The 24616-nt window shown below is 37.5% G+C and overlaps 1 protein-coding gene across 7 annotated transcripts in view; it reads right to left on the reverse strand.

Annotated features, from left to right (window-relative positions):
- The window catches only part of MSH3 (mutS homolog 3), a 184754-nt gene that overhangs the window by 157613 nt on the left and 2525 nt on the right, over positions 1 to 24616 (reverse strand). For 5 of the 7 annotated variants that reach the window (XR_012015279.1, XR_012015284.1, XR_012015281.1 and 2 more), the window contains exons 3-8: positions 21842 to 22062; positions 18181 to 18396; positions 16460 to 16576; positions 15977 to 16096; positions 13666 to 13809; positions 9987 to 10153 (exon numbers count right to left, since the gene is read on the reverse strand). Coding sequence is in view for 4 of the 7 variants with exons in the window: in XM_072793650.1 (XP_072649751.1) it covers positions 9987 to 10153; positions 13666 to 13809; positions 15977 to 16096; positions 16460 to 16576; positions 18181 to 18396; positions 21842 to 22062 (985 nt within the window). In the remaining 3 variants the exon portion in view is untranslated. Of the gene's footprint in view, positions 1 to 9986; positions 10154 to 13665; positions 13812 to 15976; positions 16097 to 16459; positions 16577 to 18180; positions 18397 to 20608; positions 20712 to 21841; positions 22063 to 24616 lie in introns of those variants that run through there. The other 2 variants (XM_072793646.1, XM_072793652.1) reach the window with 2 other exon arrangements.

Raw genomic sequence — 24616 nt, forward strand, 5'->3', positions numbered from 1 at the left:
TGGGTGTGATCCTGGAGACTCGGGATCAAGTCCCACATCGGGCTCCCTGCATGGAGCCTGCTTCCCCCTCTCCCTGTGTCTCTACCTCTCTCTCTCTCTCTCTCTGTGTCTATGAATAAATAAATAAAATCTTTTAAAAAAAAAATAAAAAAAAATAAAAATAAAACAGGTATTTTGGGGATGCCTGGCTGACTCAGTTGGTAGAGTGTGCAACTCTTGATCTTGGGGTCATGAATTCAAACCCCACACTGGGTGTAAAAATTACTAAAAAAAAAAAAAAAAAAAAACAGCTTAAAAAATCAAGTAAAATAGGTATTATTTTTACTTTATAATACACATGTACTACACCTCTGTAATATAAAAGAAAATTCTAACACAAAATAATAAACAAAAGGAGTCAGTAGGCCAAAGTGGAGAAATACCAAAATAAAGCACAAATTCTGCTAGTGCCTAGCATTCTCCATAAAACACACAGCCACAGAGCAAACATTCACTGAGCAATTCATAGTGCTAGATTCTGTCCCAGGACACTCTGCCTGTACACACCGAACACTCTAGTCAACTCAATACCCTTACCCCATCCTGTATTCACACTCCCTTAAATGCCCTCACCCTACCCAGCCTCACCTTCTCACTAAATATAGAGACTTTGTGGTTCATATCTGCATGTCAGCCAGTGTTTGATACAGGCCACATCTACCTGCATCCCAGTACCCCCAAATAAGAATTAGATTGAAATGATGTCATAAAAGCCCAAGAAATTGAGCTTATTAAACTCTGAGAGAACAAACTGGAAGATTGCAATCACTGAATTCAGACCATCAAGTACTGGCCAATTAACATTTCTTATGTGTGAAGCACTTCCTCTTCACCAAGTTAATCAATACCTGTCTACTTTTTTTCCTCTTGTCCTTCAAAAAGATTTGATACTTTTTTAGCTAATGCTAAATTCAACTAATGACATCAGAAAAAAATTGGACTTAAGCCATAACACAGATACCTAGTTTACATAACAATTTCTCTGATAGTTACGCATAGTCTCAGAGCAATAATTTCATTTGAAACTATAAAACATTTTCCATTAAAAATTTGAAAATCAAAGCACAAGAAACACCAAGTGGTAATCAATCTCTAAAACAAATTAATTTAATAAAAGAGAAACACAAAATTAAAACATTGCAAATGTGCATAAATAATATTCAATGTTATAAATCTCCATTATAAACAATCACATCAGATCATGGTTACAGCTAAATCTTAGAAGATTTAAGGCCCTCTGTGGACACAAAGACATAATAATGTATTTCTCTTTCTAACACTGGCAGTATTCACAACAAGAGTCATTCTTATTCCCCAACATCAAGATTTGAATGTTTTCAAATATGCAACATAAACATCTTTGAATAAATGCTAATATGTTCAGGCATTTATTTCATAAGCCAAATTGCTTCAATAACTGTAGTACTGAAAGACATTCTTCTATAAGAAGAATAAATGATAAAATGGTATCAAATGGTTAGGATTAATTTATAACCAACTATCTTTCTCTTTTTCAAAGATTTTTATTTGAGAGAGCAGAGAGCGCGAGCACAAAAGGTGTTGAGAAGGGAGCCCAATGTAGGGCTGGATCCCAGGACCCTGAGATCGTGACTTGAGCTGAAAGCAGATGCTTAACTGATGGAGGCACCCAGGCACCTCCCCAACTACCTTTCTGAATATAATGCTGCTTGAGAAAATTTTAAGAGTCAATACTATATAAAATTAACCACTGACCATATCATTTGCAACAAATAAATTATAACTACATATCCCTACCTTGCCCTGGCTCTCTACCTAGCTCTTCATCCCCTTCCTATTTCTATTTTTCCTCCTCCTACTTGCAATGATGACATTCGTTAAACTCCCTGGTCTTGGGACGCCTGGGTGGCTCAGCGGTTGAGCATCCGCCTGCGGCTCAGGGCCTAATTCCAGGATCTGGGATCAAGTCCCACATCGGGCTCCCTGCATGGAGCCTGCTTCTCCCTCTGCCTGTGACTCTGCCTCTCTCTCTGTGCCTCTCATGAATAAATAAATAAATAAATCTTAAAAAGTAAAAATAAAAAAATAAACTCCCTGGTCTTATTCTTTTTCCTCTTAGGGGAATTGTTTATTTTTTAAAAGTTCATTTCTCCTGTCTTGAGGTAGTAGACTCGCCTCTTCTCTTCTGTCATCCCTTTCTTTTGCCCAGAAACCATACTGACTTCCACTAGGATTCCAGACCCCTTTGCTGGATTTTATGGCCCTCGATCCTTTCTTCTTCAGTTCTCAACATTAATTTCACCTCTAATTTAAAAAGTCTCCCCTCAAAAAAAAAAAAAAAAAAAAAAAAGTCTCCCCTCTGTCTTCACATCTCTTTTAATATTTCCAGCCTAAGTGCCTCAGAACTCATACTATTTACACACACAAACACACCCTTACCTCCTCCACTACCAATTCAAAGCCTCCTATCTGCCAAATGTCGCCAGCCCAGCCCACCTCTTTCACAAAGCCTTCCTTAGCTGTGCTAGGCCCAGGAAGCCCTCACTTCTCTAATCACAAATTGAGCATCATCTGCTCTGTTCATCTGATTTGCCTCAAATATCAGTTTCTTTGAGAACTAGTAAATATAGACTAATATTTGTCTTCTATAGTTTTCTTCTCAGCCAGTCTTATAAACATATAACATCCCTAAGCTAAAGTGCTATTAACTGCAGCTAATCAGTTAAAAATCATCCTTTTCCCATTGTTTCTATATATTCTTACCACAAATGGTAACAAAATATAGTAAATATGATTTCTGAAGTTCCAAACTGAAATTTTATAAACATATTTTACATAAATAAAAATAACCTAAGAAAAACTGTTTATCATTATGTAGGAACAATTTTATCTTAGTACCATCTTTGACTAATATGTAGTTATCCATAATTACCATAAGAAACAAATATGGCAATATTTGTGGCAATATAATAATAAATATGAAGTTTCCAATAGTCTTTAAATGATAATCCACAGAATTAAAAATCCTTTGGAGACCTCTTGTGGCCAAAGAATACAAAAACCTTAATACTTTAAAATTCATATTCCATAATTCCAAGGCATTCTTCTAGCTTTTCTCACAAAGCTTTATAATTTCCTAAATATTAATAAAATATCAACCAGTAATTGCCAAAAATTGTTTTTACCTTCAGATTTACAGCAGAAGAAAAACAGGGGATGCTAAGCCTGAGACATGAGACTCTACCTATTACTGTTTAAAACAGATAAGCGTACATCAAAAATAAAACAAGTTTTCTCCTTGAAATTTCAAGGCTATATGGTTTACTGGTAGTAAATATGTAACAAAATTTTGACAAGCCATGTTGTTCATCTCTAATTAAAAGCACCCCCTATGCTCACTGTTGATAGTTCTTTTTCTTTTTTTAAATAAATATGGCTATGATTTGTATATCAAGTTGATAAAGGCTAAGTTTTACGAATGTTAAATGGACTCATTAGCATTCACAGAGGAAATTAAGGTAGGACCACACCTCACACAGTAAAAGTACAATAAAGAAAAAGTGAATAGTTAAATGCTAAAAATTAGATAAAATTTAAAAAAAAAAAAAAAAAAAGAATGGGGAGAGATCTAAGTACAAAAATAATGGAACACTACTATAAGCATGGACAACTTGTTTGATCCAGTCTACTAAAAACACATAGAAATTGTGAATTAAAATATAATCAAAAATGTTTCGGGGCACCTGGGTGGCTCAGTGGGTTAAACATCTATGTCGGTTCAGATCATGATCTCAGGACCATGAGCCTGCTTCTGCCTCTCCTTCTGCCTGCCACCCCTCCCCTGGCTTGTATGCACTCTGTTAAATAAATAAAATCTTTAAAAACAAAACAAGACAAAACCTTCTTCAACGGAATGGAACAACAACAACAAAGAAGAAATCCCCAAGGGCCAAAAACAAAAACAACAGGGGAGACGTGTGTTTCAGACAGCTGTAGGTAGGAGATAACACCATAAAGGGACATGCACAGGGAGCAGAATAAAAAGGAATTCCAGAAGAGAACAGGGCAGAGGCAATATTTAAAAATATAACGGCCAATAGGAACAATAAAATAATTGATAATAGAGCACTTTCCCCCTATAGAGAGCTTTCTATGCCAGCCACTACAAACATTTTACCTATATTATTTTATTTAACCCTCACAACAATTTTATGAGGTAAGAAGTCTTATTATCCCTATTTTAAAGAAAAGGAAACTGAAGAACAACACAGTAGAGCACCAAAAGTCATTAAGGGGAAGAGCCAATCTTCCAACCCAAACCTCATGCCACAAGACCCACTATATTTGACTGCTTGATTTTCGAATCTCTAGTACTCTGTTCTGTCCATAGATAAAAGTTAGCTTTGGACATTCACAAAAATGTAGATTAATTTTTTATTTTGCCTAGTCCAGTATGAGAATAAAATAAAAAATACATGTGCTCATTAAAAATAAGAAAAAATTACATATTCTCAATGCTAAGCAAAGAAATATAAATTAAAACAAGACAAAGGCAGCCATCAAATTCGGAAAAACCCACATATGACACCCAAACTATCTTTAGTATGCCAAATGGCTTTTGAATCTCATTTGATGAATAAACATTTAGGAATATCACAGGCAATGCTGTTTGCCAGCAAAAAAAAAAAAAAAAAAAATCATTTATGACAATGTCTTATGGATTATTTCCCTATTTTATTCAATTTTTGCCTTTATTATTTGGGGAAAAAAAGTGGAAATCAGAAAAATGCTGCTTGAGTTAAGACGGTCCACTAGTACGGAACTCTGAACTTGCCTCCTCCCTTGAACACAGTTATATCAAGATCAAGTCACTTGAAACAACTAGGAAATTGATCTGAGGATTAAGAAAACAATCTGTACAATTGGAAGGAGAAAACATGACAGATGCGAAGTTCAGAGACATGAACTGGGGGAAAGAAAAACCAAGGTGATGCTATGGGGACGGAGAGCTTTTCATGGAGCAAAGTCGGGGAGAGAGGGAGAGAAAGCAGTACATAGGGTTTACACAAAACACCATGGTCTGGGGATCCCCTGGGTCACGTGGGGAGAGAACACTCCCCTTCTTGGAGTACATTTGGAAAAGGGTATTTTGCCTCTCCAAGGACAAAAGGCCATCGGCGACCACTAAGTAGCCATTCAAAGCAGGGCACAGGACACATAACCTGGTTTTTCAATGTGCTTCATCATAGATTCCAGGCAGCTACATAGGCATGCAACTGTTTTTCTGGGACAGAATAGAGGCAGGCACAGCTCTGCAAGGCTCTCCTCCAGAGTAGGAGGGGGTCTGCACCCTGCCAACTCCAAGATTTGGAGTTTTGAATCCCAGCCATTGGCTAGAAATAAAACACAGAACTGTGGGGCCGGGCATAGACAGGTTGAAGGCAGAGACATGAGGAAAAGAGAGATCATTCACTTTTCTGTGAGGACCTCCTGAACAGAAGCGGTTGTGAGTTCCCTTCCCCGGGGACAAGAGGGCAAGGTCATGCCATCCTCCATGCTCCCCCACCCCCCAACCACCACTGTCAAACTTGAAAGAGAAACACAGCCCCTCCAGTGGAAGCTGGAGTCCCCTACACCAAACGAGCCCCTCTGTATCAGGCAGGGGCTTCTTACCAGAGCAGGTCTGACTGTGAGCCAGTGCAGTAGGTCTCTCCCTCAGAAGACCAATACAGGCCTCCTGCATGTACCAAGTCCACAGAATGCTCCAAAGAGTCAGCTCCAGTTCTGGTGGAAACAGGACTAGGCGTCTATTTTTTTTTATTTTTTTTTAATTTTTCCTTTGGAATTAGGTTTAGATTTGTTTGCTTTTTTTTGTTCCTTTCCCTTTTTCCTTTCCTTGGATCAAGTTTTTTTTTTTTTTTTTTTAAATAAGGTTTATCTTAACAAACAAATCAAAGCACGCCTGTTAAAGGTCCAAACACTCCCCACTGCAAGCAAGGAGGAACTCTCTACAGGACTGACCTGTGGGAAAGAGCAATCAAAACACAACAGCAGAGTACACACAACATATACCAGACAGTTCCTAAAGCACCGGGCCCTGGACATAATATGATCCCTTCTTAATATACATTACTCTCAGGAGCACGAAACATAAGCTTTCATGATATCCAAAAGACAGAAACCTATACATAATGACAAGATGGAGGAATTCTCCCCAAAAGAAAGATAAAAAAGAAATCACAGCCAGGGATTTCCTCAAAACAGATACAAGCAATATATCTGAAAAAGAATTAGAACAACAATCAGAAGAATACTAGCTGGGCTAGTATTCCAAAAGGCCTAAAAACTGGTCAGGCTGAAATAAAAAACGCTATAACTGAGATGCAAAACCAACTGGATATAATCACAACGAGGATGGAAGAAGCAGAAAATAGGAGGGGTAATACAGAATATAAAATAATGGAAAATAACGAAGCCTAAAAGAAGAGGGAAAGAAAACTATTATTGTAAATAAAGACTTAGGGAACTCAGCAATTCCCCAAAGCACAATAATATACATATCCCAAAAGAAAAGCAGGTAAAGGGGGCAGAAGGTTTATTTGAACAAATTACAGCTGAGAACTTTCCTAATCTAGGAAACAGGCACTCAAGAGGCACAGAGAACTCCCCTCAAAATCAACAAAAATAGGTCAACTCAAGCCATATCACAGTGAAACTTGCAAAATACAAAGATAGAGAGTTCTGAAACCAGCTAAGGACAAAAGGCCCTTCACCTACAAGGGTAGACGCATAAGGTTAGCAGCAGACCAGTCCAGAGAAACTCGGCAGGCCAGCAGAAACTGGCATGACATAGTTAATGTGCTGAATGGGAAAAGTATGCAGCCAAGAATACTTTATCCAGCGAGGCTGTCACTCACAAGAGATAAAGAGTTTCTAAGACAAGAAAAACTAAAGGAGTTCGTGAACACTAAACCAACCCTGCAAGAAATATTAAAGGAGACCCTTTGAGCAGGAAAGGGACTAAAATCAACAAAGACTAGAAAGGAACAGACACAATCTATAGAAACAGTGACTTTACGGGTAATACAATGGCACTAAATTCGCATCTATCAATAATTACTCTGAATGTAAATGGACTAAGTGCTCCAATCAAGACACAGGGTATCAGAATGGATAAAAAAAAAAAAAAAACAAAAACCCCAGGGTCCAACCAACAATGTGCTGCTTACAAGAGACTCATTTCAGACCCAAAGAAAAACGGAAGTGTTGATTCAACTGACTGACTTTAATCTGTTATACCTAAGTCAATTGAATATATACACAGTTATAAAGAAAAATGAGGGCAGCCCCGGTGGCTCAGTGGTTCAGCACTGCCTTTAGCTCAGGGTGTGATCCTGTCGATCCAGGATCGATGCCTGGGTGGCTCAGCAGTTGAGCATCCGCCTGCGGCTCAGGGCGTAATTCCAGGATCTGGGATCAAGTCCCACATCGGGCTCCCTGCATAGAGCTTGCTTCTCCCTCTGCCTGTGTCTCTGCCTCTCTCTCTGTGTCTCTCATGAATAAATAAATAAAAATCTTTTAAAAAAATGAAGAAAAAAAAAAAGAAAACCAAAGACATAAAATATTGGTAATAGTTTTAGAAGACGACCATAAAATTTTTTACAGATTTTATTAATTTTTTTAGATGTTCAAAAGCAGCACCTCTTATTAGTCAACTGTCTCACTTTAATTATTCAAGTTTTAAATCACTGTCAGGAAAGTGACATAAGGGGACCATAAGGGGATCTGAGTGGCTCAGCTGGTTAAGCATCTGCCTTCAGCTCAGGTCATGATCTCAGGGTCCTGGGACTGAGCACCACATCAGGCTCCAGCAGGAAGTGTGCTTCTCCATCTCCCTCTGCCCCTCCCCCCACCTGTGTGTTCTCTCTCGAATAAATAAATAAAATATTTTTTAAAAATAAAATATGGGGACTTGTTGTAAAATTTTTCATCTATCCAATGGCAGGGACTGTTTAAATGATCCCATGTTAGCAAGGTTCAACCAATGCTCCAATATTGTAGTGATAAAAGTATAAACTGAAATTACCAATTCTAGCAAGCTACCAAAAGCTTTGTAAGTATTTATACCCTGTGACTCAGCAATTCCATTTTTAGAAATTTGGCTTAAGGAAATAATTAGAAATGCAAACAAGTATTTCTACCAATGGGTATTTATCACAGTAATATCCGTAAAACTGAAAAAGATGAATGCAACATAACAAAAGGGAAATTGATAAATTATCCATTTACACGACTGAATGATATGTAATCACTTTGTTTTCACTGACTACCCATTGAAATCACTGAAATATTAGTAGATGAAATGATGGCCTCTAGAATTTGTTTCAAATAAATAATTCAAGAAGAGGGATGGTAGGGATACGGATGAAATAAAATTGGCTGAGCTGAGCAATGCTGAAGCTGGTTGATGGATTCATGGGGGTTCACTACACTACTCTGTATAATTTTGTGTATGTTTGAAATTTTCCATAAAATAAAATAAAATTTAAAAAATAAAATTTTCCATTAAAAAGTATGGGGAATTTTAGGTAAAAGAACAGGACACAAAATGATTTTGCAACATGAATCCAAGCTTATAAACCAAAAAAAGTGATATACATGCATAGAAAAATCACACCAAATTTAAGAGTAATTATTTCTATGTTATAGGATTTTACTTATTTTTAACTCTTCCATTTTTCAGGGTAACTCCTAGTTTTTCCTAAATGATCATGGATTAGTATTATAACCAAAAAAAATATTATTATGAAAGCTACTTAGAAATTCTTTTTTTTTTTTTAAGATTTTATTTATTTATTCATGAGAGACACAGAGAGACACAGAGAGAGAGAGAGAGAGGCAGAGACACAGGCAGAGGGAGAAGCAGGCTCTATGCAGGAAGCCCGACATGGGACTCGATCCCGGGTCTCCAGGATCACGACCTGGACTGAAGGCGGCACTAAACTGCTGAGCCACCTGGGCTGCCCTAGAAGTTCAATTCAAATGAAAACAGATTACTCTTAAAGAATAAAAAAAATACATGAAAGTCCACTTAATCAAGTAGTTTGATTTCCTAGTTGATTTGTCAACCTACTAAATAACAATCTTTATGGGCTCTCCTCCCTGGTCTAAAGTCCAAATTTCTCAATATAGAATCCTCTCCAATGGAGCCCCAGCCCACCTTTCCAGCATCTTTTCTCCCTTGCCACTCCTCTAAGTGGCAGTATGGAATGGTCCCAAAAAGGTACCTTCATATTTGTCACTTTGGGAATCCAATTAGGTATGTACACATCTGCCTCTCCTCCTGGATTATAAACTCTCCCAGACATAGACCACAGCCACATCCTCTTCCTCCGTATGCCACGGTGCTTAGCATACCGCCTCATAATAAGAAGTGTGACCTTAGATCTAATATTTAAAATTTCTAGACACAGCCACAAATTAAAACTTGCAGCATAAAGTATTTTCAAAATGATTTAACCTTTATAAGAAATGAACTCTAAATCATCTACAGAAACTGAAGATTAATTACCAACTAATATTAAACCCCTTTACAAGTCCTACATTGGGACGCCTGGGTGGCTCGGTGGTTGAGCATCTGCCTTCGGCTCAGGGCATGATCTTGGGATCCGGGACTGAGTCCCACATCGGGTTCCTTGTGGGGAGCCTACTTCTCCCTCTGCCTGTGTCTCTACCTCTCTCTCTTTCTCTGTGTATCTCATGAATAAATAAATAAAATCTTTAAAAAAAAAAAAAGTCCTACATCTGGGTGATATGGGTAAAATTTTTTTTTTAATTTCCATGACTACTGTTAAAATATTTTTCTAAGTAAAAACTTTTTAACAGTCAGTAAGTTTAGGAAGTACCAATCTGGGAAATAAACATGAGTTTCAAAATCAGTGTTATTTTCCCGTGATGTGCCAACTTACCTAGCAGCTGTGGCTCTGTGGACAAGTGTCTCTGTCTGTTCTGACAAGCGTGAGGGAAGCAGCATCTCCACTGGCTGCAGGCACAATATCCGAGTTTCTAGCTCCGAACGGGAAGCAGAGTCTTGGAAACTATCAAACACAACCTCACCTGTGACAGGCTGCACTCCCTAAAAACAAATACACGATGACACAGAAAAAATATTTTTCCCAATTATAACCTTAACACATTATAAACATGGAAACAATAAAGAGGATATACTTTTTAGTATGTAGTCCATTTCTAAAGTGTTTAAATACCTGTGTAGTTTCCAAAATTCTTATGTAATAAGTCAGACTCACCAATATCTAAGCTATGCTAGAGGAACTTTAGAGATACTCTGAGTTAAGTCTTAGATTCAACAAACCTGACAGAATGACTCTGACAAATCCCCAAACCCTCAGTTTCCTCCTCTGTAAGTGGGAATAAATCAGCCTACTTTCATGTCCAGGTAACTGCAAGGGTCAAATTATAGAACAAACGTGAATGCTTTATAAATTATACAGTACTATACAAATAGCAGTTGCCAGCACTAAAAGTAACATGTTGCTAGTAACACGGCCATCACAGAAGTTTCTATTTCATTACATAAAATTAATCAATAAAAGTCTAATTTTTGCAAAAAAAAATAATAAATAACAAAAACAACAAATTTTGAATGAATCCCAAGTTATATCCAGGGAAATAACCATGAAAACTAAAGCTACCCTCTATCAACCCAAGCCATCGCAAAGACAAGCTCTGCTTCCAAATCGATTTTTTTTTCGAAAAAAATTGTGGCTTGGAAGAGGTAAAAAGTTAAGTAATCTATGCAAGGCTCAGGGTGGAGGCGAGATTCATGTGGCTCACTCCACTCTTGTCTACTGCTGATGCTTAAGAAATGCATGGCGTTAGTTACTGACGGTAATTAGCTACACTCACCCCTACACTCAAACACTGCCGACAGAAAGTCAACTGACACAGCCTCTTGGGAAAACATATTTAGTATTTTTGGGGAAAGTTGTGAACACCCATACTCATAACTTAGCATATCCTCCCCTAGGTATATACCCCAGAAGTGTGTATACCACAAGATATGCACAAAAAGGTTTATAAAAAGCATTCTCTATAAAACCAAAACTAAAAAGAAACATATCTATCAAGAATGAATAAAATGTAAATCATAAAAGGAAATATAGCAATGACAATGAAAAAACTACTACAGTAACACATGCAAATAAATCTCCTATACAAATAGTATACAAATCGTAGTTTGTAAACAAAAGATCCAAAAAGATACAATGTATTTACATTTGTATATATTTGAAGGTGGTAAAACTAGAACTAAAAGCAAGGACATTATTATCATAAAAGTCTGGATTACAATTACCTCTGCTAAAGGGAGTCCTTCTCTAGGCAGTATTATAGTTCCTGACCTGGGGGGTTGTTTCACATTACTCTAATTACTAATTATGCACTCTGTCTTACGAATTTTTTCTTATGAATATTTTATGATTTTTTTTGAAGTCCCTCATTTTTGGCTCAAGGAATTTCCCTAATTCTATCTGAGAGGCCTTCTCTAATGCCCAGATAGTTGGATTATAAATATAGTAGTATACATAAATAATTTCCCAGTCTACAAACCAAACATTTACAGAAGTTAGCTACAGAAGTCAAGTATAAATTCCCCTTTGCCTTTTTTAAATCAGAGAAATGGTCTATATTACAAGGCCCGCAACATCTATCAGTATGTGATATGTGACACTAAGAAACCTGAAGTTAGTCTGTATAAAACAGTGCACTGCCTGAAGTAATGGTAGAGGGCCTAATCGCTGTAGTACTAGCAACACTAAAACCTTTGATTTCAGACTGCCAGTTATCCAAAAGGTAACTCCTAGGTAGTGACAGAGGAACATGTGACATCACAACAGGGAAAAACCCAGCAAGAATAGCATTGAAGGGGGATCCCAGGGTGGCTCAGCGGTTTAGCACCTGCCTTTGGCCCAGGGCATGATCCTGGAGTCCCACATCGGGCTCCCAGCATGGAACCTGTCTTCTCCCTCTGCCTGTGTCTCTGCCTCTGTCTCTCTCTCTCTCATGAATGAATAAGTAAAATCTTAAAAAAAAAAAAAAAATAGCATTGAGGGTAAAAAAAGAAGAGATCCATTGCAGCCATACCGAGTTTGAGGAGTGAGGACAAATTCTGAGTGCCATGCCCAACAAAAAGTTGCATGCAGGAGGCTAGAGCTCAAGACAGGGGTGCAGCCTGGACTCAGAGCTTTATATGTCATCAGTCTAAAACTGGTCACTGAAGTCAAGGATAGGACCCAAGAAAATTCCTGAGAAGCAAACTATCATTTCTCATTTTCTCACATACCAATTCAAACACAATGATTAACACCAGCAGCAAGCACTAAGCACAAAGCAGGAGTTGTATACTATCAACTCTTTTTTTTTTTTTTTTTTTTTTGAGATTTTATTTACTCATGAGAGACACACAGAGAGAGGCAGAGACACAGGCAGAGAGGGAGAAGCAGGCTCCCTGTGGGAAGCCTGCGGTAGGACTCAAATCTCAGGACCTGGGGATCACAACCTGAGCCGAAGACAGATGCTCAAACACTGAGCCAGCCAGGTACTCCTTAACTCTACTCTTTAGACTGAGTTTTGGGTAAATATAAAATAGCACATTATATATGTTAAAGCTTAAACACAAATAATCTTACTATTTGTAAATAGACTCAACTGCCTGTGGCTAGATAAAAAGTACTTCTCAAGGATAAAAAAGAAATCATTTAGAGCCACTCAACAGTAATGCTAACTCCCCAAGACGAAGGTTTATTGGCTAAGCAAATATCAAGTTAGCACAGAGTTATCCAACCAGAATAAGGTATTAAGAAGTACTCTGGAGACATCTGGGTTGTAAGAATTTTTGCTGATATTACAGTTGACTGCAAAAGTTGGAAAACACAAAGAGAATTACTTATTACTTAGGCAAGGAGTCCTAGTTTTGCTTCACCTACAACAGAACTAAGGAGTCTAATAATTCTGAAGGGTACTAAAAAGTTTAAGGTTTTGAGCAAGTCCAGAAAGGTCTGTAAATAGGTGAATTTATTCACAGATTGCTAGAGGGCAAAATCAATAAAACTATAATTCACACATTGTATTTCTCCAGAAAAATAGCTGTAAGTATTCCTAATATTAAATATGGAGTTTTGTATTCACCAAGTATCATTTCCCCCTAACTATTCCCTTTCCTCCAAATCTATATACAACAATCCCATAATCATGTGTTTAATTTCAAATCCCTGGAGGAAATTTGTTAAACCCTTCACTATCTGTGCATGTGTTGGCTTAGTGTTTTATTTAGCTGTTTCTTATCCCATACCCACACCTGTCACTGTGTCCATCTTAAACCCTAAACTCTAAGAACATATTGACAGAAAGTAGTACCTGGATGTCTCCATAGCACAGAGTGCCAAGCAGCCATAAGAGAAAATTTTAACTAGTGATTTAACATATAAAATTGTAAGGAAAATGTTTTTCTAGTACAATTATTTGAGGGCACACTACATCAGATAGTCTCATTGTAAATCACACATGAGTACTCAACTCACAGAGGTACCATGAATATCTATCATTTGTCTTTACCTACAAAGTACTTACCACGATTCCAATGAAAATGTTCCCCTTTTTTTTGTCCTTAACATTTTCCTCATTTTCACAGATACACAGAAGAAAGCTGGTAGAAGTATCAGTCATTACCTCATCAACATTTATAGCATCATCCAGCTTGACTAAAGGATTCACATGTAATAATCATTAAAGAAAATAATATGCTACATTCCCATTAATATTAACTGCTTTCTGCTATAAAATAATGGTTTATTTTCCCAGATGTCTTTGCTCTCTGCAAAATCTTCCATACAGCATTCATTCTTCTGACACTGATCATAGTTACAGGACTTATCCTCCCTAAGATATGAGGTTTATAAGGACAATTATTATCTTCTCACTACCTGAAAGGCTTAGGAGAGTACCCTCTGTGAAAGCCTCAATATTAATCATCTTCTTTACTTAGATAATGCTAAGACATGAATCCTTAACAATCCCAAAATGTTTAATTCCACAAGTCAAAGCATGAATACACTAAAACAGTAAAATTACTTTCCTCCCTTAAAGTGCCTAAAGCTCTCAGAAAGAGCAAGAAAATTTTTTAAAGACATAAAAAAAGAAAACAAACTGTGAGTGTGTGTATAGTGAGTCCATTAATTAAATTCTCAGGGATAAATGCTGATTTGGGACACTTTCAGAAGTCAATCTGAAAACACTCAACTTAGGTATCAGCAGGTAAGGGCCACAGCAAAAAGAAGCAGGGAGGTGTACCATTTTAGAAGCAGACTTCAGTAAGAAACTCAAGTTCAGGCAAAAGAAGCAATAATATTGCCAGTTTCTTATGGCCTGATCAGCTCAGAATAGCACAGAACTGTTAATGGTTTGAGGTCTACTCTGAGTAATAGCTGTTTCTATTCATGATATTCCTGGAACAAAATGGTCCTCATAATTTGGGTAGAAGCTAAGCAGGCCTCTAAATAAGTAGGTTTGTAATAAACCATAAAAGAAATTGCTTTCACACTGTATCTCTTAAGACCTTATCCTTACTTTTTTTTTTTTTAACTGAGAGCCGACTCCATCACATAGAAAACATTTTTAAAATGAATCTTTGTCCCACTTCACATACAGTTATTTAGTTGGGTTTTTGTATTATTATTTTTTTTCTTAGAGGTGAGGAGGGGCAGAGGCAGATGGAGCAGATGGAGAGAGAATCTTAAGCAGGCTCCACAGCCAGTGTGGAGCCTGATGCAGAACTAGCTCTCACAACCCTGAGATCATGCCCTAAATCTAAATCAAGAGTCAGACGCTTAACTAAGCCACCCAGAAACCCCTGGTTTTTAAAAATTAGAATTTTATGAATTTGCTATTAGAATAATTTTGTTTCAAGTAATTCATTTTAGGGCAGCCCCAGTGGCACAGCGGTTTGGCGCCGCCTGCAGCCCAGGGTGTGATCCTGGAGATCCAGGATTGAGTCCCATGTCAGGCTCCCTGCATGGACCCTGCTTCTCTCTCTGCCTGTGTCTCTGCCCCTCTCTCTCTCTCTGTCACTCATAAATAAATAAAATCTTTAAAAATTTTTTTAAAAAAGTAATTCATTTTAATTCATGAATGACCAGAAAATTAGGGGGCAATCACTGTATACACCAAGGATTCTATCAAAGCAAGAAAGCTTCACCTACAATCTATTTTCAAAACTAATAAAATTTTTGGGACGCCTGAGAGGTGCAGTCAGTTAAGCATCCAACTCTTGGTTTCAGCTCAGGTCATGACCTCAGGGTCATGAGATCCAGCTCCACATACGGCTCCGTGCTCAGTGTGAAGTCTATTTAAGATTCTCTCTGCCCCTCCCCTCAACTTTCTAAAAAAAAAAAAAAAAAAAGTTAATAAATAAAATTTTTATTAAGCTAACAATTAATGAGGATGCCCACTATTATCTTTTATAAGCAATTAACTGTGCTAACTTTGTAGTCTTCTTTTCACATTCTGAAGTTAATTAGCTTTTTTTTTTTAGGTCTTACCTCATAAAGATCCAGAGGAGCATATAGGCCCTAAGTACCTAACCATTGCCCAATCTAGGGAAGATGCAACTCAAATCAATTGTGGACCTGCTATCATCTTTCACCAGGCTCTCTTTCTTTGCTCTTAAAGTATGATAACTCCCCTTTTACCGTTGCATTTGAAAATGCTTGTTTCCAGCCACTACAATCCTTCCCTCTTCAGTAGTCACTAACCAAATATCAAGGTAACCAGACCACTTTATCTCATCAGAAAGGCACCCATTCAAAGAACAGTTAAATAAAAATGTCATTTAAAGCAAAGCCTTCATAACATTTAAGAGAAAAAATTCCTATCCAAAAAGGATATCTTCTCCAATAAGTGTAGATTTTGTATAAAGAGCAGTCAATTTCCGGGAGAACAGTGAACTTTTGTTGTCCCCCACAGCCTTTAATGCTGCAGTTTCAGTTTGCTTCACGACTCCCACCTTCAACAAAAATAAATACTGAATATCATACGTGATGGAAATTGTTTAAAGAAATACATTTGAAGACTTTAAAAGGTTAATTCTGAAACATGTAAAATAAATTTGTTCACAACGTCCAGATGTAGGACTTAGTAAAAGCACCACAAGGAGCTGGCAAGTGTGGATAAATCACTACAAAACACTATCACAGAGGTTTTTTTAAATTTACCTTAAAATTCTAGTACGCTAAAAACTCATAAAGATATAACACTAATCACTGTGACATACTTTCATTTCCCTGATGCCCAATTCCAATTCCGACCTTCCACGTTATCAAACAAGTAATCCAATCCCCCATTCATGCAAGTCAAAGCCAAAACTGACCTTATATCCCTTTGCCACGAGGCGGCGTACATGAACAAAAAGTCTGTGAGTAGGTATGCTTGCTGTCATAAAGTTGTGATCTAAATGGCAATAAATATTGAGCTCCCGGGCTGCAATCTAAAAAATTTAAAAAGAGAGTTATCAAATTTCTCTTTCAAGAGTCCCTGTGTGGTGTTTGCTCACTTTGCTCAAAATCCATCAAGATATACACTTAGGATTTGTGCACTTCTCTGTGTGGTATATCAATAAGAAATTTAAAAGACTTCCCCATACAGAAGCCTATGGTTTAATATATTTTTGGCAGTTCCCATGGCCTAACCTCAGGGCCATCATCAGTATTATAAAAGATGTGGAAAAATATGACAGGTCTTCTCTGCCCCTAGATCTATCAAAACCTGAAAGTGCTGAGCTTTCCCTGCACAAGGACCATTTATGAGTGTGAGACTTTAAGAGTTTGCTACAAAGCATGTACACCTAACTGAAAATCAGGAGATACTACCATACATAAATTCTGAAGGCATTTGGACAGAGGGCATCTTTGAGGCAGTGAGAAGAGAACCCCTGGTCGGCTTAGCTAATGCACGGTGCATAAATGACAAGAATGTGAACCAGGCAGCACCTCCTGACTACCCACCTCCTTCTGGAAAGCTCGATGGCTAAGCTATTGCCCCCTGGAGCCATGGAACTCTCATTTTAACATTCTCACGCTCCTGCCCCACCCATCTCTGAACTGTATTAGTTCCTCACGACAGGGTCAGAAAACACCAGCCTTTACTATAGTAAGGCTAAACCTACCACTCAACCTGGAGAGAAGGTGAGAGAATGGCATTTTCTTTCACTCCTTTACCTACACAATGCCAACATGCTGTTTCAAAGTCTAGCCTCTTAACATCAAACACAACATGATGCCAGCTGAACTAAAGAACACCGTTTTCGTACCACAACAGTATTTTACAAGCTGGAAGAAAAAAGTTGGCTAAGTCTTTACTTCCTATCCATGAGGTCGATGCTAGATGTACTACCTCATCACTCTTTGATGATGTCTGAGGATATGGACCTAAAATTGTGCAACATCACAATCACACATGACTCCAACAAAACATCATCAGCAATGCTGTCCCTAAACTTGCCCACTAAATGTTCAAATTCACTTTTTTTTTTTTTTGTTCAAATTCACTTTTAACCTTAACTTCGGCCCACATCAAATACCTCAAAACTAAATACAAAATCAACTTAGACTAACAGCAAGACAACTGACGTACAAAGAGACTGTGAGACTTCAAACACTTTGTATGGGCAGCTGGCAGTCAATGTGTTCTTCCAATGAGATGTAACTACCTTCCAGGCTATCAAAATTGATAAATTAAGAGTAAACGGGCCATCTCAAAGTTTTTTCTTGCTTGAGTCTTCATCAGGAAATATAAATACATGATTCTGACTCATTCTCTATCTGATTCATCCAATCACCTTGCAATGGATGAAAGGCACTGGATAAGCATCATGGAGAAAGGGCAGGACATTCCATAAGGGGTTCCTCACTCCCTTCCCACCCACCAAGTTCACCTGTGTTGATTTTTAGTTTTTACTTTAAATGACAGCATTTTAAAAAGTGACCAATCACATTAACTTTCTCATAAAGTCAAAAAATGAAACAAAAATATCAGAAAACATTTAAGGGTAGACAAGAAAAATATAAGGCAGTGTTTGAAAAAATAACTTACCTCTGCATCTTCCCCAAAAAATCTATATTTATATCCACATTCCACACACAAAATTGCATCTTTCTGCTGCTGCTTCAATTCTATGTATTGTAATTCTAAAGGTGTGTAGATGCTTTTGGTCCGTTTGTTAGATGGTTTAGGATCTGGCGTTTTCTGTAAATCGTCATTACCCGTGCATGATGATCCAAAAGGACTGAGATCAGAAAGCGTCTTATCCTGGCAATCAAAAGAGTTTTATAGTTTAGAAAGTATTAACCATAATAATAGTTTTCAGAGAGAGAATGCAAATTCGCCACAAACCTAACAAATGATGAATCTAAGTGAAAGTTTACAGGAATACACAGTATAGCTCATTGAAGTTTTTTTGCAGGTTTGAAATTTTTTTCAGAGTAAATGACTAAAAACAAACAAAAAAGCTAAATTATACTACTGTGTAAATATTTAAGCAAAATTTTTTAAAGATTTTATCTATTTATCTGACAGAGAGCACAAGCAGGGGGAGCAGCAGAGGGAGAGGGAGAAGCAGACTCCCCACTGAGCAGGGAGCCCAAAGTGGGGCTCAGTCCCAGGACCCCGGGATCACGACCTGAGCCGAAGGCAAATGCCCAAATGACTGAGCCATCCAGGTACCGCTATTTAAACAAATTTTAAAAGCCTAAACATTTTAAAGTTTTATACACCTCTTTTTAAATTTTATTTCATTAAATCCATTGTAATTAACATTTTTCTTTTTCTTCTTTACTCCTAGATGTGTAAGGCACAAAAGGTGAGTAGGCACAAATGTCTCTCTCTTAACAGTAGGTAAAACCATTTTTAATAAGCATGACATCAGTTAGCTACAGCTGCATTTAATGTTTCAAATTTCCAAGCACAGTCTAAAAGATAGTACATTCCATAAATCTTGATTACAAGAAAGCAGCATGATTTTTTTGGTAAAGAGATATGACAGAGAGCTTTTGGAAAGTATAAAGCACAAGGTCACATTTCAACATTAATACGCCTGCTATCCTTACCTTCATATGTGAAAACCATAATCATTTCCAGTTTAGAGCTTAGGGCAAGTTCCTTGCTTTTGAGACTTACTTATACAAAAGGTAAAATGAGACAAATTTGTAGAATAAATTCAACTTGTAACTGTCACTGTGACTGCCATCACCTAAAAATTTATCAGCTGTGCTTAGAATTAAAACTCAGGCCTAAAAGACTAGTGATCAGGGGTGTGGGCTGGCTCAGTCAGAAAACCATGCAACTCTTGGTCTTGCGGTTATGAGTTTGAGCCCCATGTTGGGTGTAGACATTACTAACAAAAATAATAATAATAATCTTTAAAAGACTAGTGATCGGGCAGCGCTGGTGGCGCAGCGGTTTGGCGCCGCCTGCAGCCTGGGGTGTGATCCTGGAGACCCCGGATTGAGTCCCACGTCGGGCTCCCTGCATGGAGTCTGCTTCTCCCTCTGCCTGTGTCTCTGCCTCTCTCTGTGTCTATAAATAAATAAATAAAATCTTTAAAAAATAAAATGAAATAAAAAATAAAAGACTAGTGATCAGGGTCGCCTGGATGGTTCAGTCAGTTAAGCGTATGACTCCTGATTTTAGCTCAGGTCATGATTTCAGGGTCCTGGGATGGAGCCCTGCAATGGGTTTTCTTTTACTCTCCCTCTTCCCTCACAAATAAATAAATAAATCTTAAAAAAAAAAAGAAGAAAAAGAAAAGAAAAAGAAAAAAGGCTAGTGATTAGCAGGGGAAGAGAAAAGAAAAAAAGAAATGCCCTATGGCCAAGGGAGGGAACCCTGGTCCAAGAGAAAGCCCAGCAACATGTACTTTACAGTTGCTAAACCTTAAAAAAAAATTTTTTGGCTTAAATGAAATAGTAAGTACAGTTATAAATTATCCGAATAGTGTAGCCCAACAAATCTCCAAAGATCAGAAATGAGATGGTGAGGTGTGGCAACAGGAAAGTAGGTCAATGTATCAGATAAAAGAATGCATTTACTTTGAACTTTGATGGATTCTCTATTTGGTCTCCATGTCTTTTATGTAAAATCCAAGAATACTACATATTGTAATAGTTAATCAATACCTTAAGAAAAATGTATTTCCTAGGAAAAAAAGTTCTTACTTCATATTTTATTCACATATGGAATGAGAGGAGGCATGCAGAAAAAAATTTTATCCATATAGCATACTAACAAGTCTATCTGAACACTTGAGTATTAAGCAACTTTTTCTCTTCACCATTTGGGTAGAAATATTTCCCAGATATATTACACTCTTTTTTCTGAGATGGAATTCTGAACTCAATTTAACTTTATCTTGACAATGAAGGATAATCGGAATTTCAAAATCTATCAAGACTTATGGAGTTGTTGACTCCCACATTAATGGTCCTGGACCCTGGCCATTTAATTTCACTTAGTAGCTTTTTACCATTCATCTGTGTCCTTCCATGCCATCAAACAGTCAGCTATCTCTTGTAAAGACGTCCATGTACTACACTTCTAGGTGTCCCTTCTAACTGGTGACTTCTAAAGTGCTGTGAATCAGAAATACCAAGGTGTCATTTTATGTATAAAGTAATAGTAAATAAGCTCCCATGAAGCCTTAGGGTAAACTCTCCAATTAATAAAATGAGCTTTAAAAAACAAACTTTTTAAAAAAATAAAAATAAAAAACTTTTTGATTTCCAAGTGATTCTAATTTAAAGCTAGGCTAAGAATCATTGTTCTAAAATGTAGATGTTAGTGATGTTAAACTCCCCAATTTTGCAATGTTAAAAAACATTAATATCTAATAGCAGAAGGAAAGAGCCATATACATTTGGTTTACCTTTGAATTTACTTTATATCACCAAATTTTCAACTAAAAACCTCAAAACCCCGGGCAACCCGGTGGCTCAGCGGTTTAGCGCCGCCTTCCGCCCAGGGCGCGATCCTGGAGACCTGGGATCGAGTCCCACGGCGGGTTCCCTGCATGGAGCCTGCTTCTCCCTCTGCCTGTGTCTCTGCCTCTCTCTCTGTGTGTATTCATTATTCTCTCATGAATAAATAAATAAAATCTTTAAAAACAAAAACAAAAACAACAACAAAAAAAAAAACCTCGAAACCCCAATGCATTGCCTGCGAACTTCTAGGCTAATCATGATTATAAAACACAGCGCTAGGATCCCTGGGTGGCACAGTGGTTTGGCGCCTGCCTTTGGCCAGGGGCGCGATCCTGGAGACCCGGGATCGAATCCCACGTTGGGCTCCCTGCATGGAGCCTGCTTCTCCCTCTGCCTGTGTCTTTGCCTCTCTCTCTCTGTGTGACTATCATGAATAAATAAAATCTTTAAAAAAAAAAAAAAAAGAATAGAATAAAATAAAAACACAGCGCTTGTATTAATTATCAAGAATCCTCCCCAAGTCAATAGCTCCTAATCCAGGCTGTACATCAGAATCACCTGGGAGGCTTTTGTTTTGTTCTAATATAAACCAATTCTTCCTTCCTTAATAAATAGTAAATCAGAATCTCTACAGACTTAAAAAATAAACTAAAATGCGAAAGTTCCCACAGCTAATTCGGATGATTAGCCAAGCTTGGGAACCACTGCCTTGTGTGAACCTCATGGCACCTCAGCACCTGTGATTTGAGTAACTGGATATATACCTACATAACACATACCTTTTGATTAATATGAGATTTGGAATCTTCAGAAGAAATTACATTCTTTGCACGTAGATGAGTGATATCGTCAAAATCAGTACATTTTGGCAAAACTGCAAATCTCTCCTGAAGAGGCACTGTCTGGACTCTATTTTGAGCAAGGGCAGAAGTGCAGCAGAACTGTTTCAATTTTTCCAGAGACTTTAAAACAGTCTTGGTCCTCAGACATTTCTTTGGCTCTTAGCAAATCAGAAGAAAATAAAACAATAGTATTTTGTTCTCAAAAGTCAATTCATAACTAGTGTAGGATTTTTAAAAAGGGAACTTCTCACTAAAGCAATGAATCTAACTACAATGTGGTAAGGAAATAAAGAGACATTTGGGTTGAGGGTAAATAGAGCATACTCAAATATACAAGTAATTTCACTGGGTCCTAAAACCCCATTACAAACTACAGGAGGATTTTTCTTTTAGAGAGAAGTACATAAGGACAGAACAAGAGAGGAGACAGGTGCAAATAAAATATCTGAAACTAGGAAAAAATGGAAGAATAACCAGTTTAGCACACCTGAAAGCTAAATCCTAAATCACTAGTGAAGAAAACAAAAAACCAATACCATTTATAACACAAAATGCCTAAGGCCCAGGAATCTGGGCAGCAATACAATATGTACTAAAGGGAGGTTCTAAAATAAAGAAGATTGGCTCAAAGCAAGTTGATCCCTAGACCCCTAACTCATGGCAAGCTCAAGGGCAGCTGTGCTTTCTCCACCTCAGCAGAGAACTGGAGGTTTCTTTGGAAAAGGTAAAACAGGCACACCTGAGACAGAGTACTGTGCCTAAGCCAGAGGAATAATGGGAAAAGGGTTTTACTGTAGGCTGAAAAACCCAGCCTCTTCCTCATGAGCTCTCCGAACACAGGCAGCCAGAGCTCCCCACTCCAACCAAGAGCAGGGAAGACTCCAGACCAGAGAAACTGATCAGCTCAAGGGGAAAGACCTCGAGACGCTGATACCAGGGGCTCGCCAAGGAAGGCCAATCACCGCCCTGCTCCAACACACCTGCTGTCCAGCCTCCACAGCTTTACTCATGCAACTCTCTCCCTGCAATGCCCTTAACCCCAATTTCCACATCAAAATCATACTCATTCTTTAAGATCCCTCTCAAAACTACTTTATCATGAAACTCTCTGCTAACTCCCCTAGGCTACAATCATCTTTTGTCTATGTTCCTATAGCATCACATTTCTCCATAGCATTTATGACAGTCTGCCAACTGACATTTATTCATAAAAAAGCAATCCATAAAAGAAACAAAACTATCATTTACTGTCTACTATCTACTATATGCCGGAATACATTATTTTTTTTCCTTTAGGGTAATCCTGTTAGGTAGCCACTATTAAATATAATGAAAAAGGGTCAGCATTTATCACGTCTTACCTTTCCTATTAAAGAAAAAAAAATACTCTGAAGGCAAGAATTATGTTTTGTCTATTCCTAAGAGTTTAAAACTTTTCATATTTATATTTAATTATGTATTTTTTGAAGATTGACTCAAGTATACATTTTGAAAAGGGGAGAGTAATTTGAAAGAGATTCAAACATACATTATTCCAGATACAAGATTAGCAGGAGACAAGGTACAATTCTCATGTGAAAAGAGGTTTAAATATAAAAAAATATGCATATTCAATATTCTTTTAAGCAACATAAAACCCAACACATAACACAGAATTCAACATATCTATGATCCAAAGAATTACTTACTAGACATGAAAAAAATAGGAAAACAGTCAAGGGATACAGTTGCATTAGAATATATGGTATAATACAATTTATACAATACAGCTGACCCTTAAACAATATGGTTTAAACTACAAGGATCCTGGGACACCTGGGTGGCTCAGTGGTTGAGCGTCTGCCTTCGGCTCAGGGCATGATCCCAGGGTCCCAGAATCGAGTCCCACATTGGGCTTCCTGCAGGGAGCCTGCTTCTCCCTCTGCCTGTGTCTCTCATGAATAAATAAATAAAACCTTTAAAAAATAAATAAACTACAAGGATCCATTTACATGGGGATTTTTTTCAATTAATAGAGTACACCACAGTAAATGTATTTTCTCTTATGATTTTGTTAACATTTTCTATCCTATAGCTTACTTTGTTGTAAAAAATACAGTATATAATATATGTAACATAAGAATATATGTTAATCAGCTGTTTATGTTACCAGTATGGTTTCTTGTCAACAATAGGCTATTAGTAGTTGGGTTTTGGGTGAGGCAAAAAGTTCTACATGGAATTTCAACTGTGCAGGTTGTCAGTGTCCCTCACTCTCATTGTATTCAAGGGTCAACTATATTATTATTATGTAATTTGTGAGTCTTTGTGTGTACATATAGATGTGTATAGAGAAACCTGGAAAAATATTCAGTAACCCCCCTAAAATGACCAGTAGTCCTCCCTAAAAGGGAAGGATTGTGGAGTCTCTCATTGTCTACCTTCTACATTTATGTATTGCTTGAAATGTTTATAAGATTACTTTTATAATCAGGACAAAAATTAGCTAAGAGGAATAAAAGAGAAAATGGGGAGAACTAGAGCCAAACTGCACAACTCCAGCTCTCCTTCCATTCCCCCAACCTCCTACTCACACCACTATTTATGAAGGGGCCACTCTACGTAAGCACAATGGAGACTTTTCTCCATAAAGGAAAAAATGGCCCATCTCTCCAATGACCTCCTCTGCTCTCTGGAGAATACATTATCAGTGCCATGACTACTCAGAATGAA

The sequence above is a fragment of the Canis lupus genome, chromosome 2, assembly GCF_048164855.1.
Source record: "Canis lupus baileyi chromosome 2, mCanLup2.hap1, whole genome shotgun sequence".
NCBI classification, from domain to species: domain Eukaryota; kingdom Metazoa; phylum Chordata; class Mammalia; order Carnivora; family Canidae; genus Canis; species Canis lupus.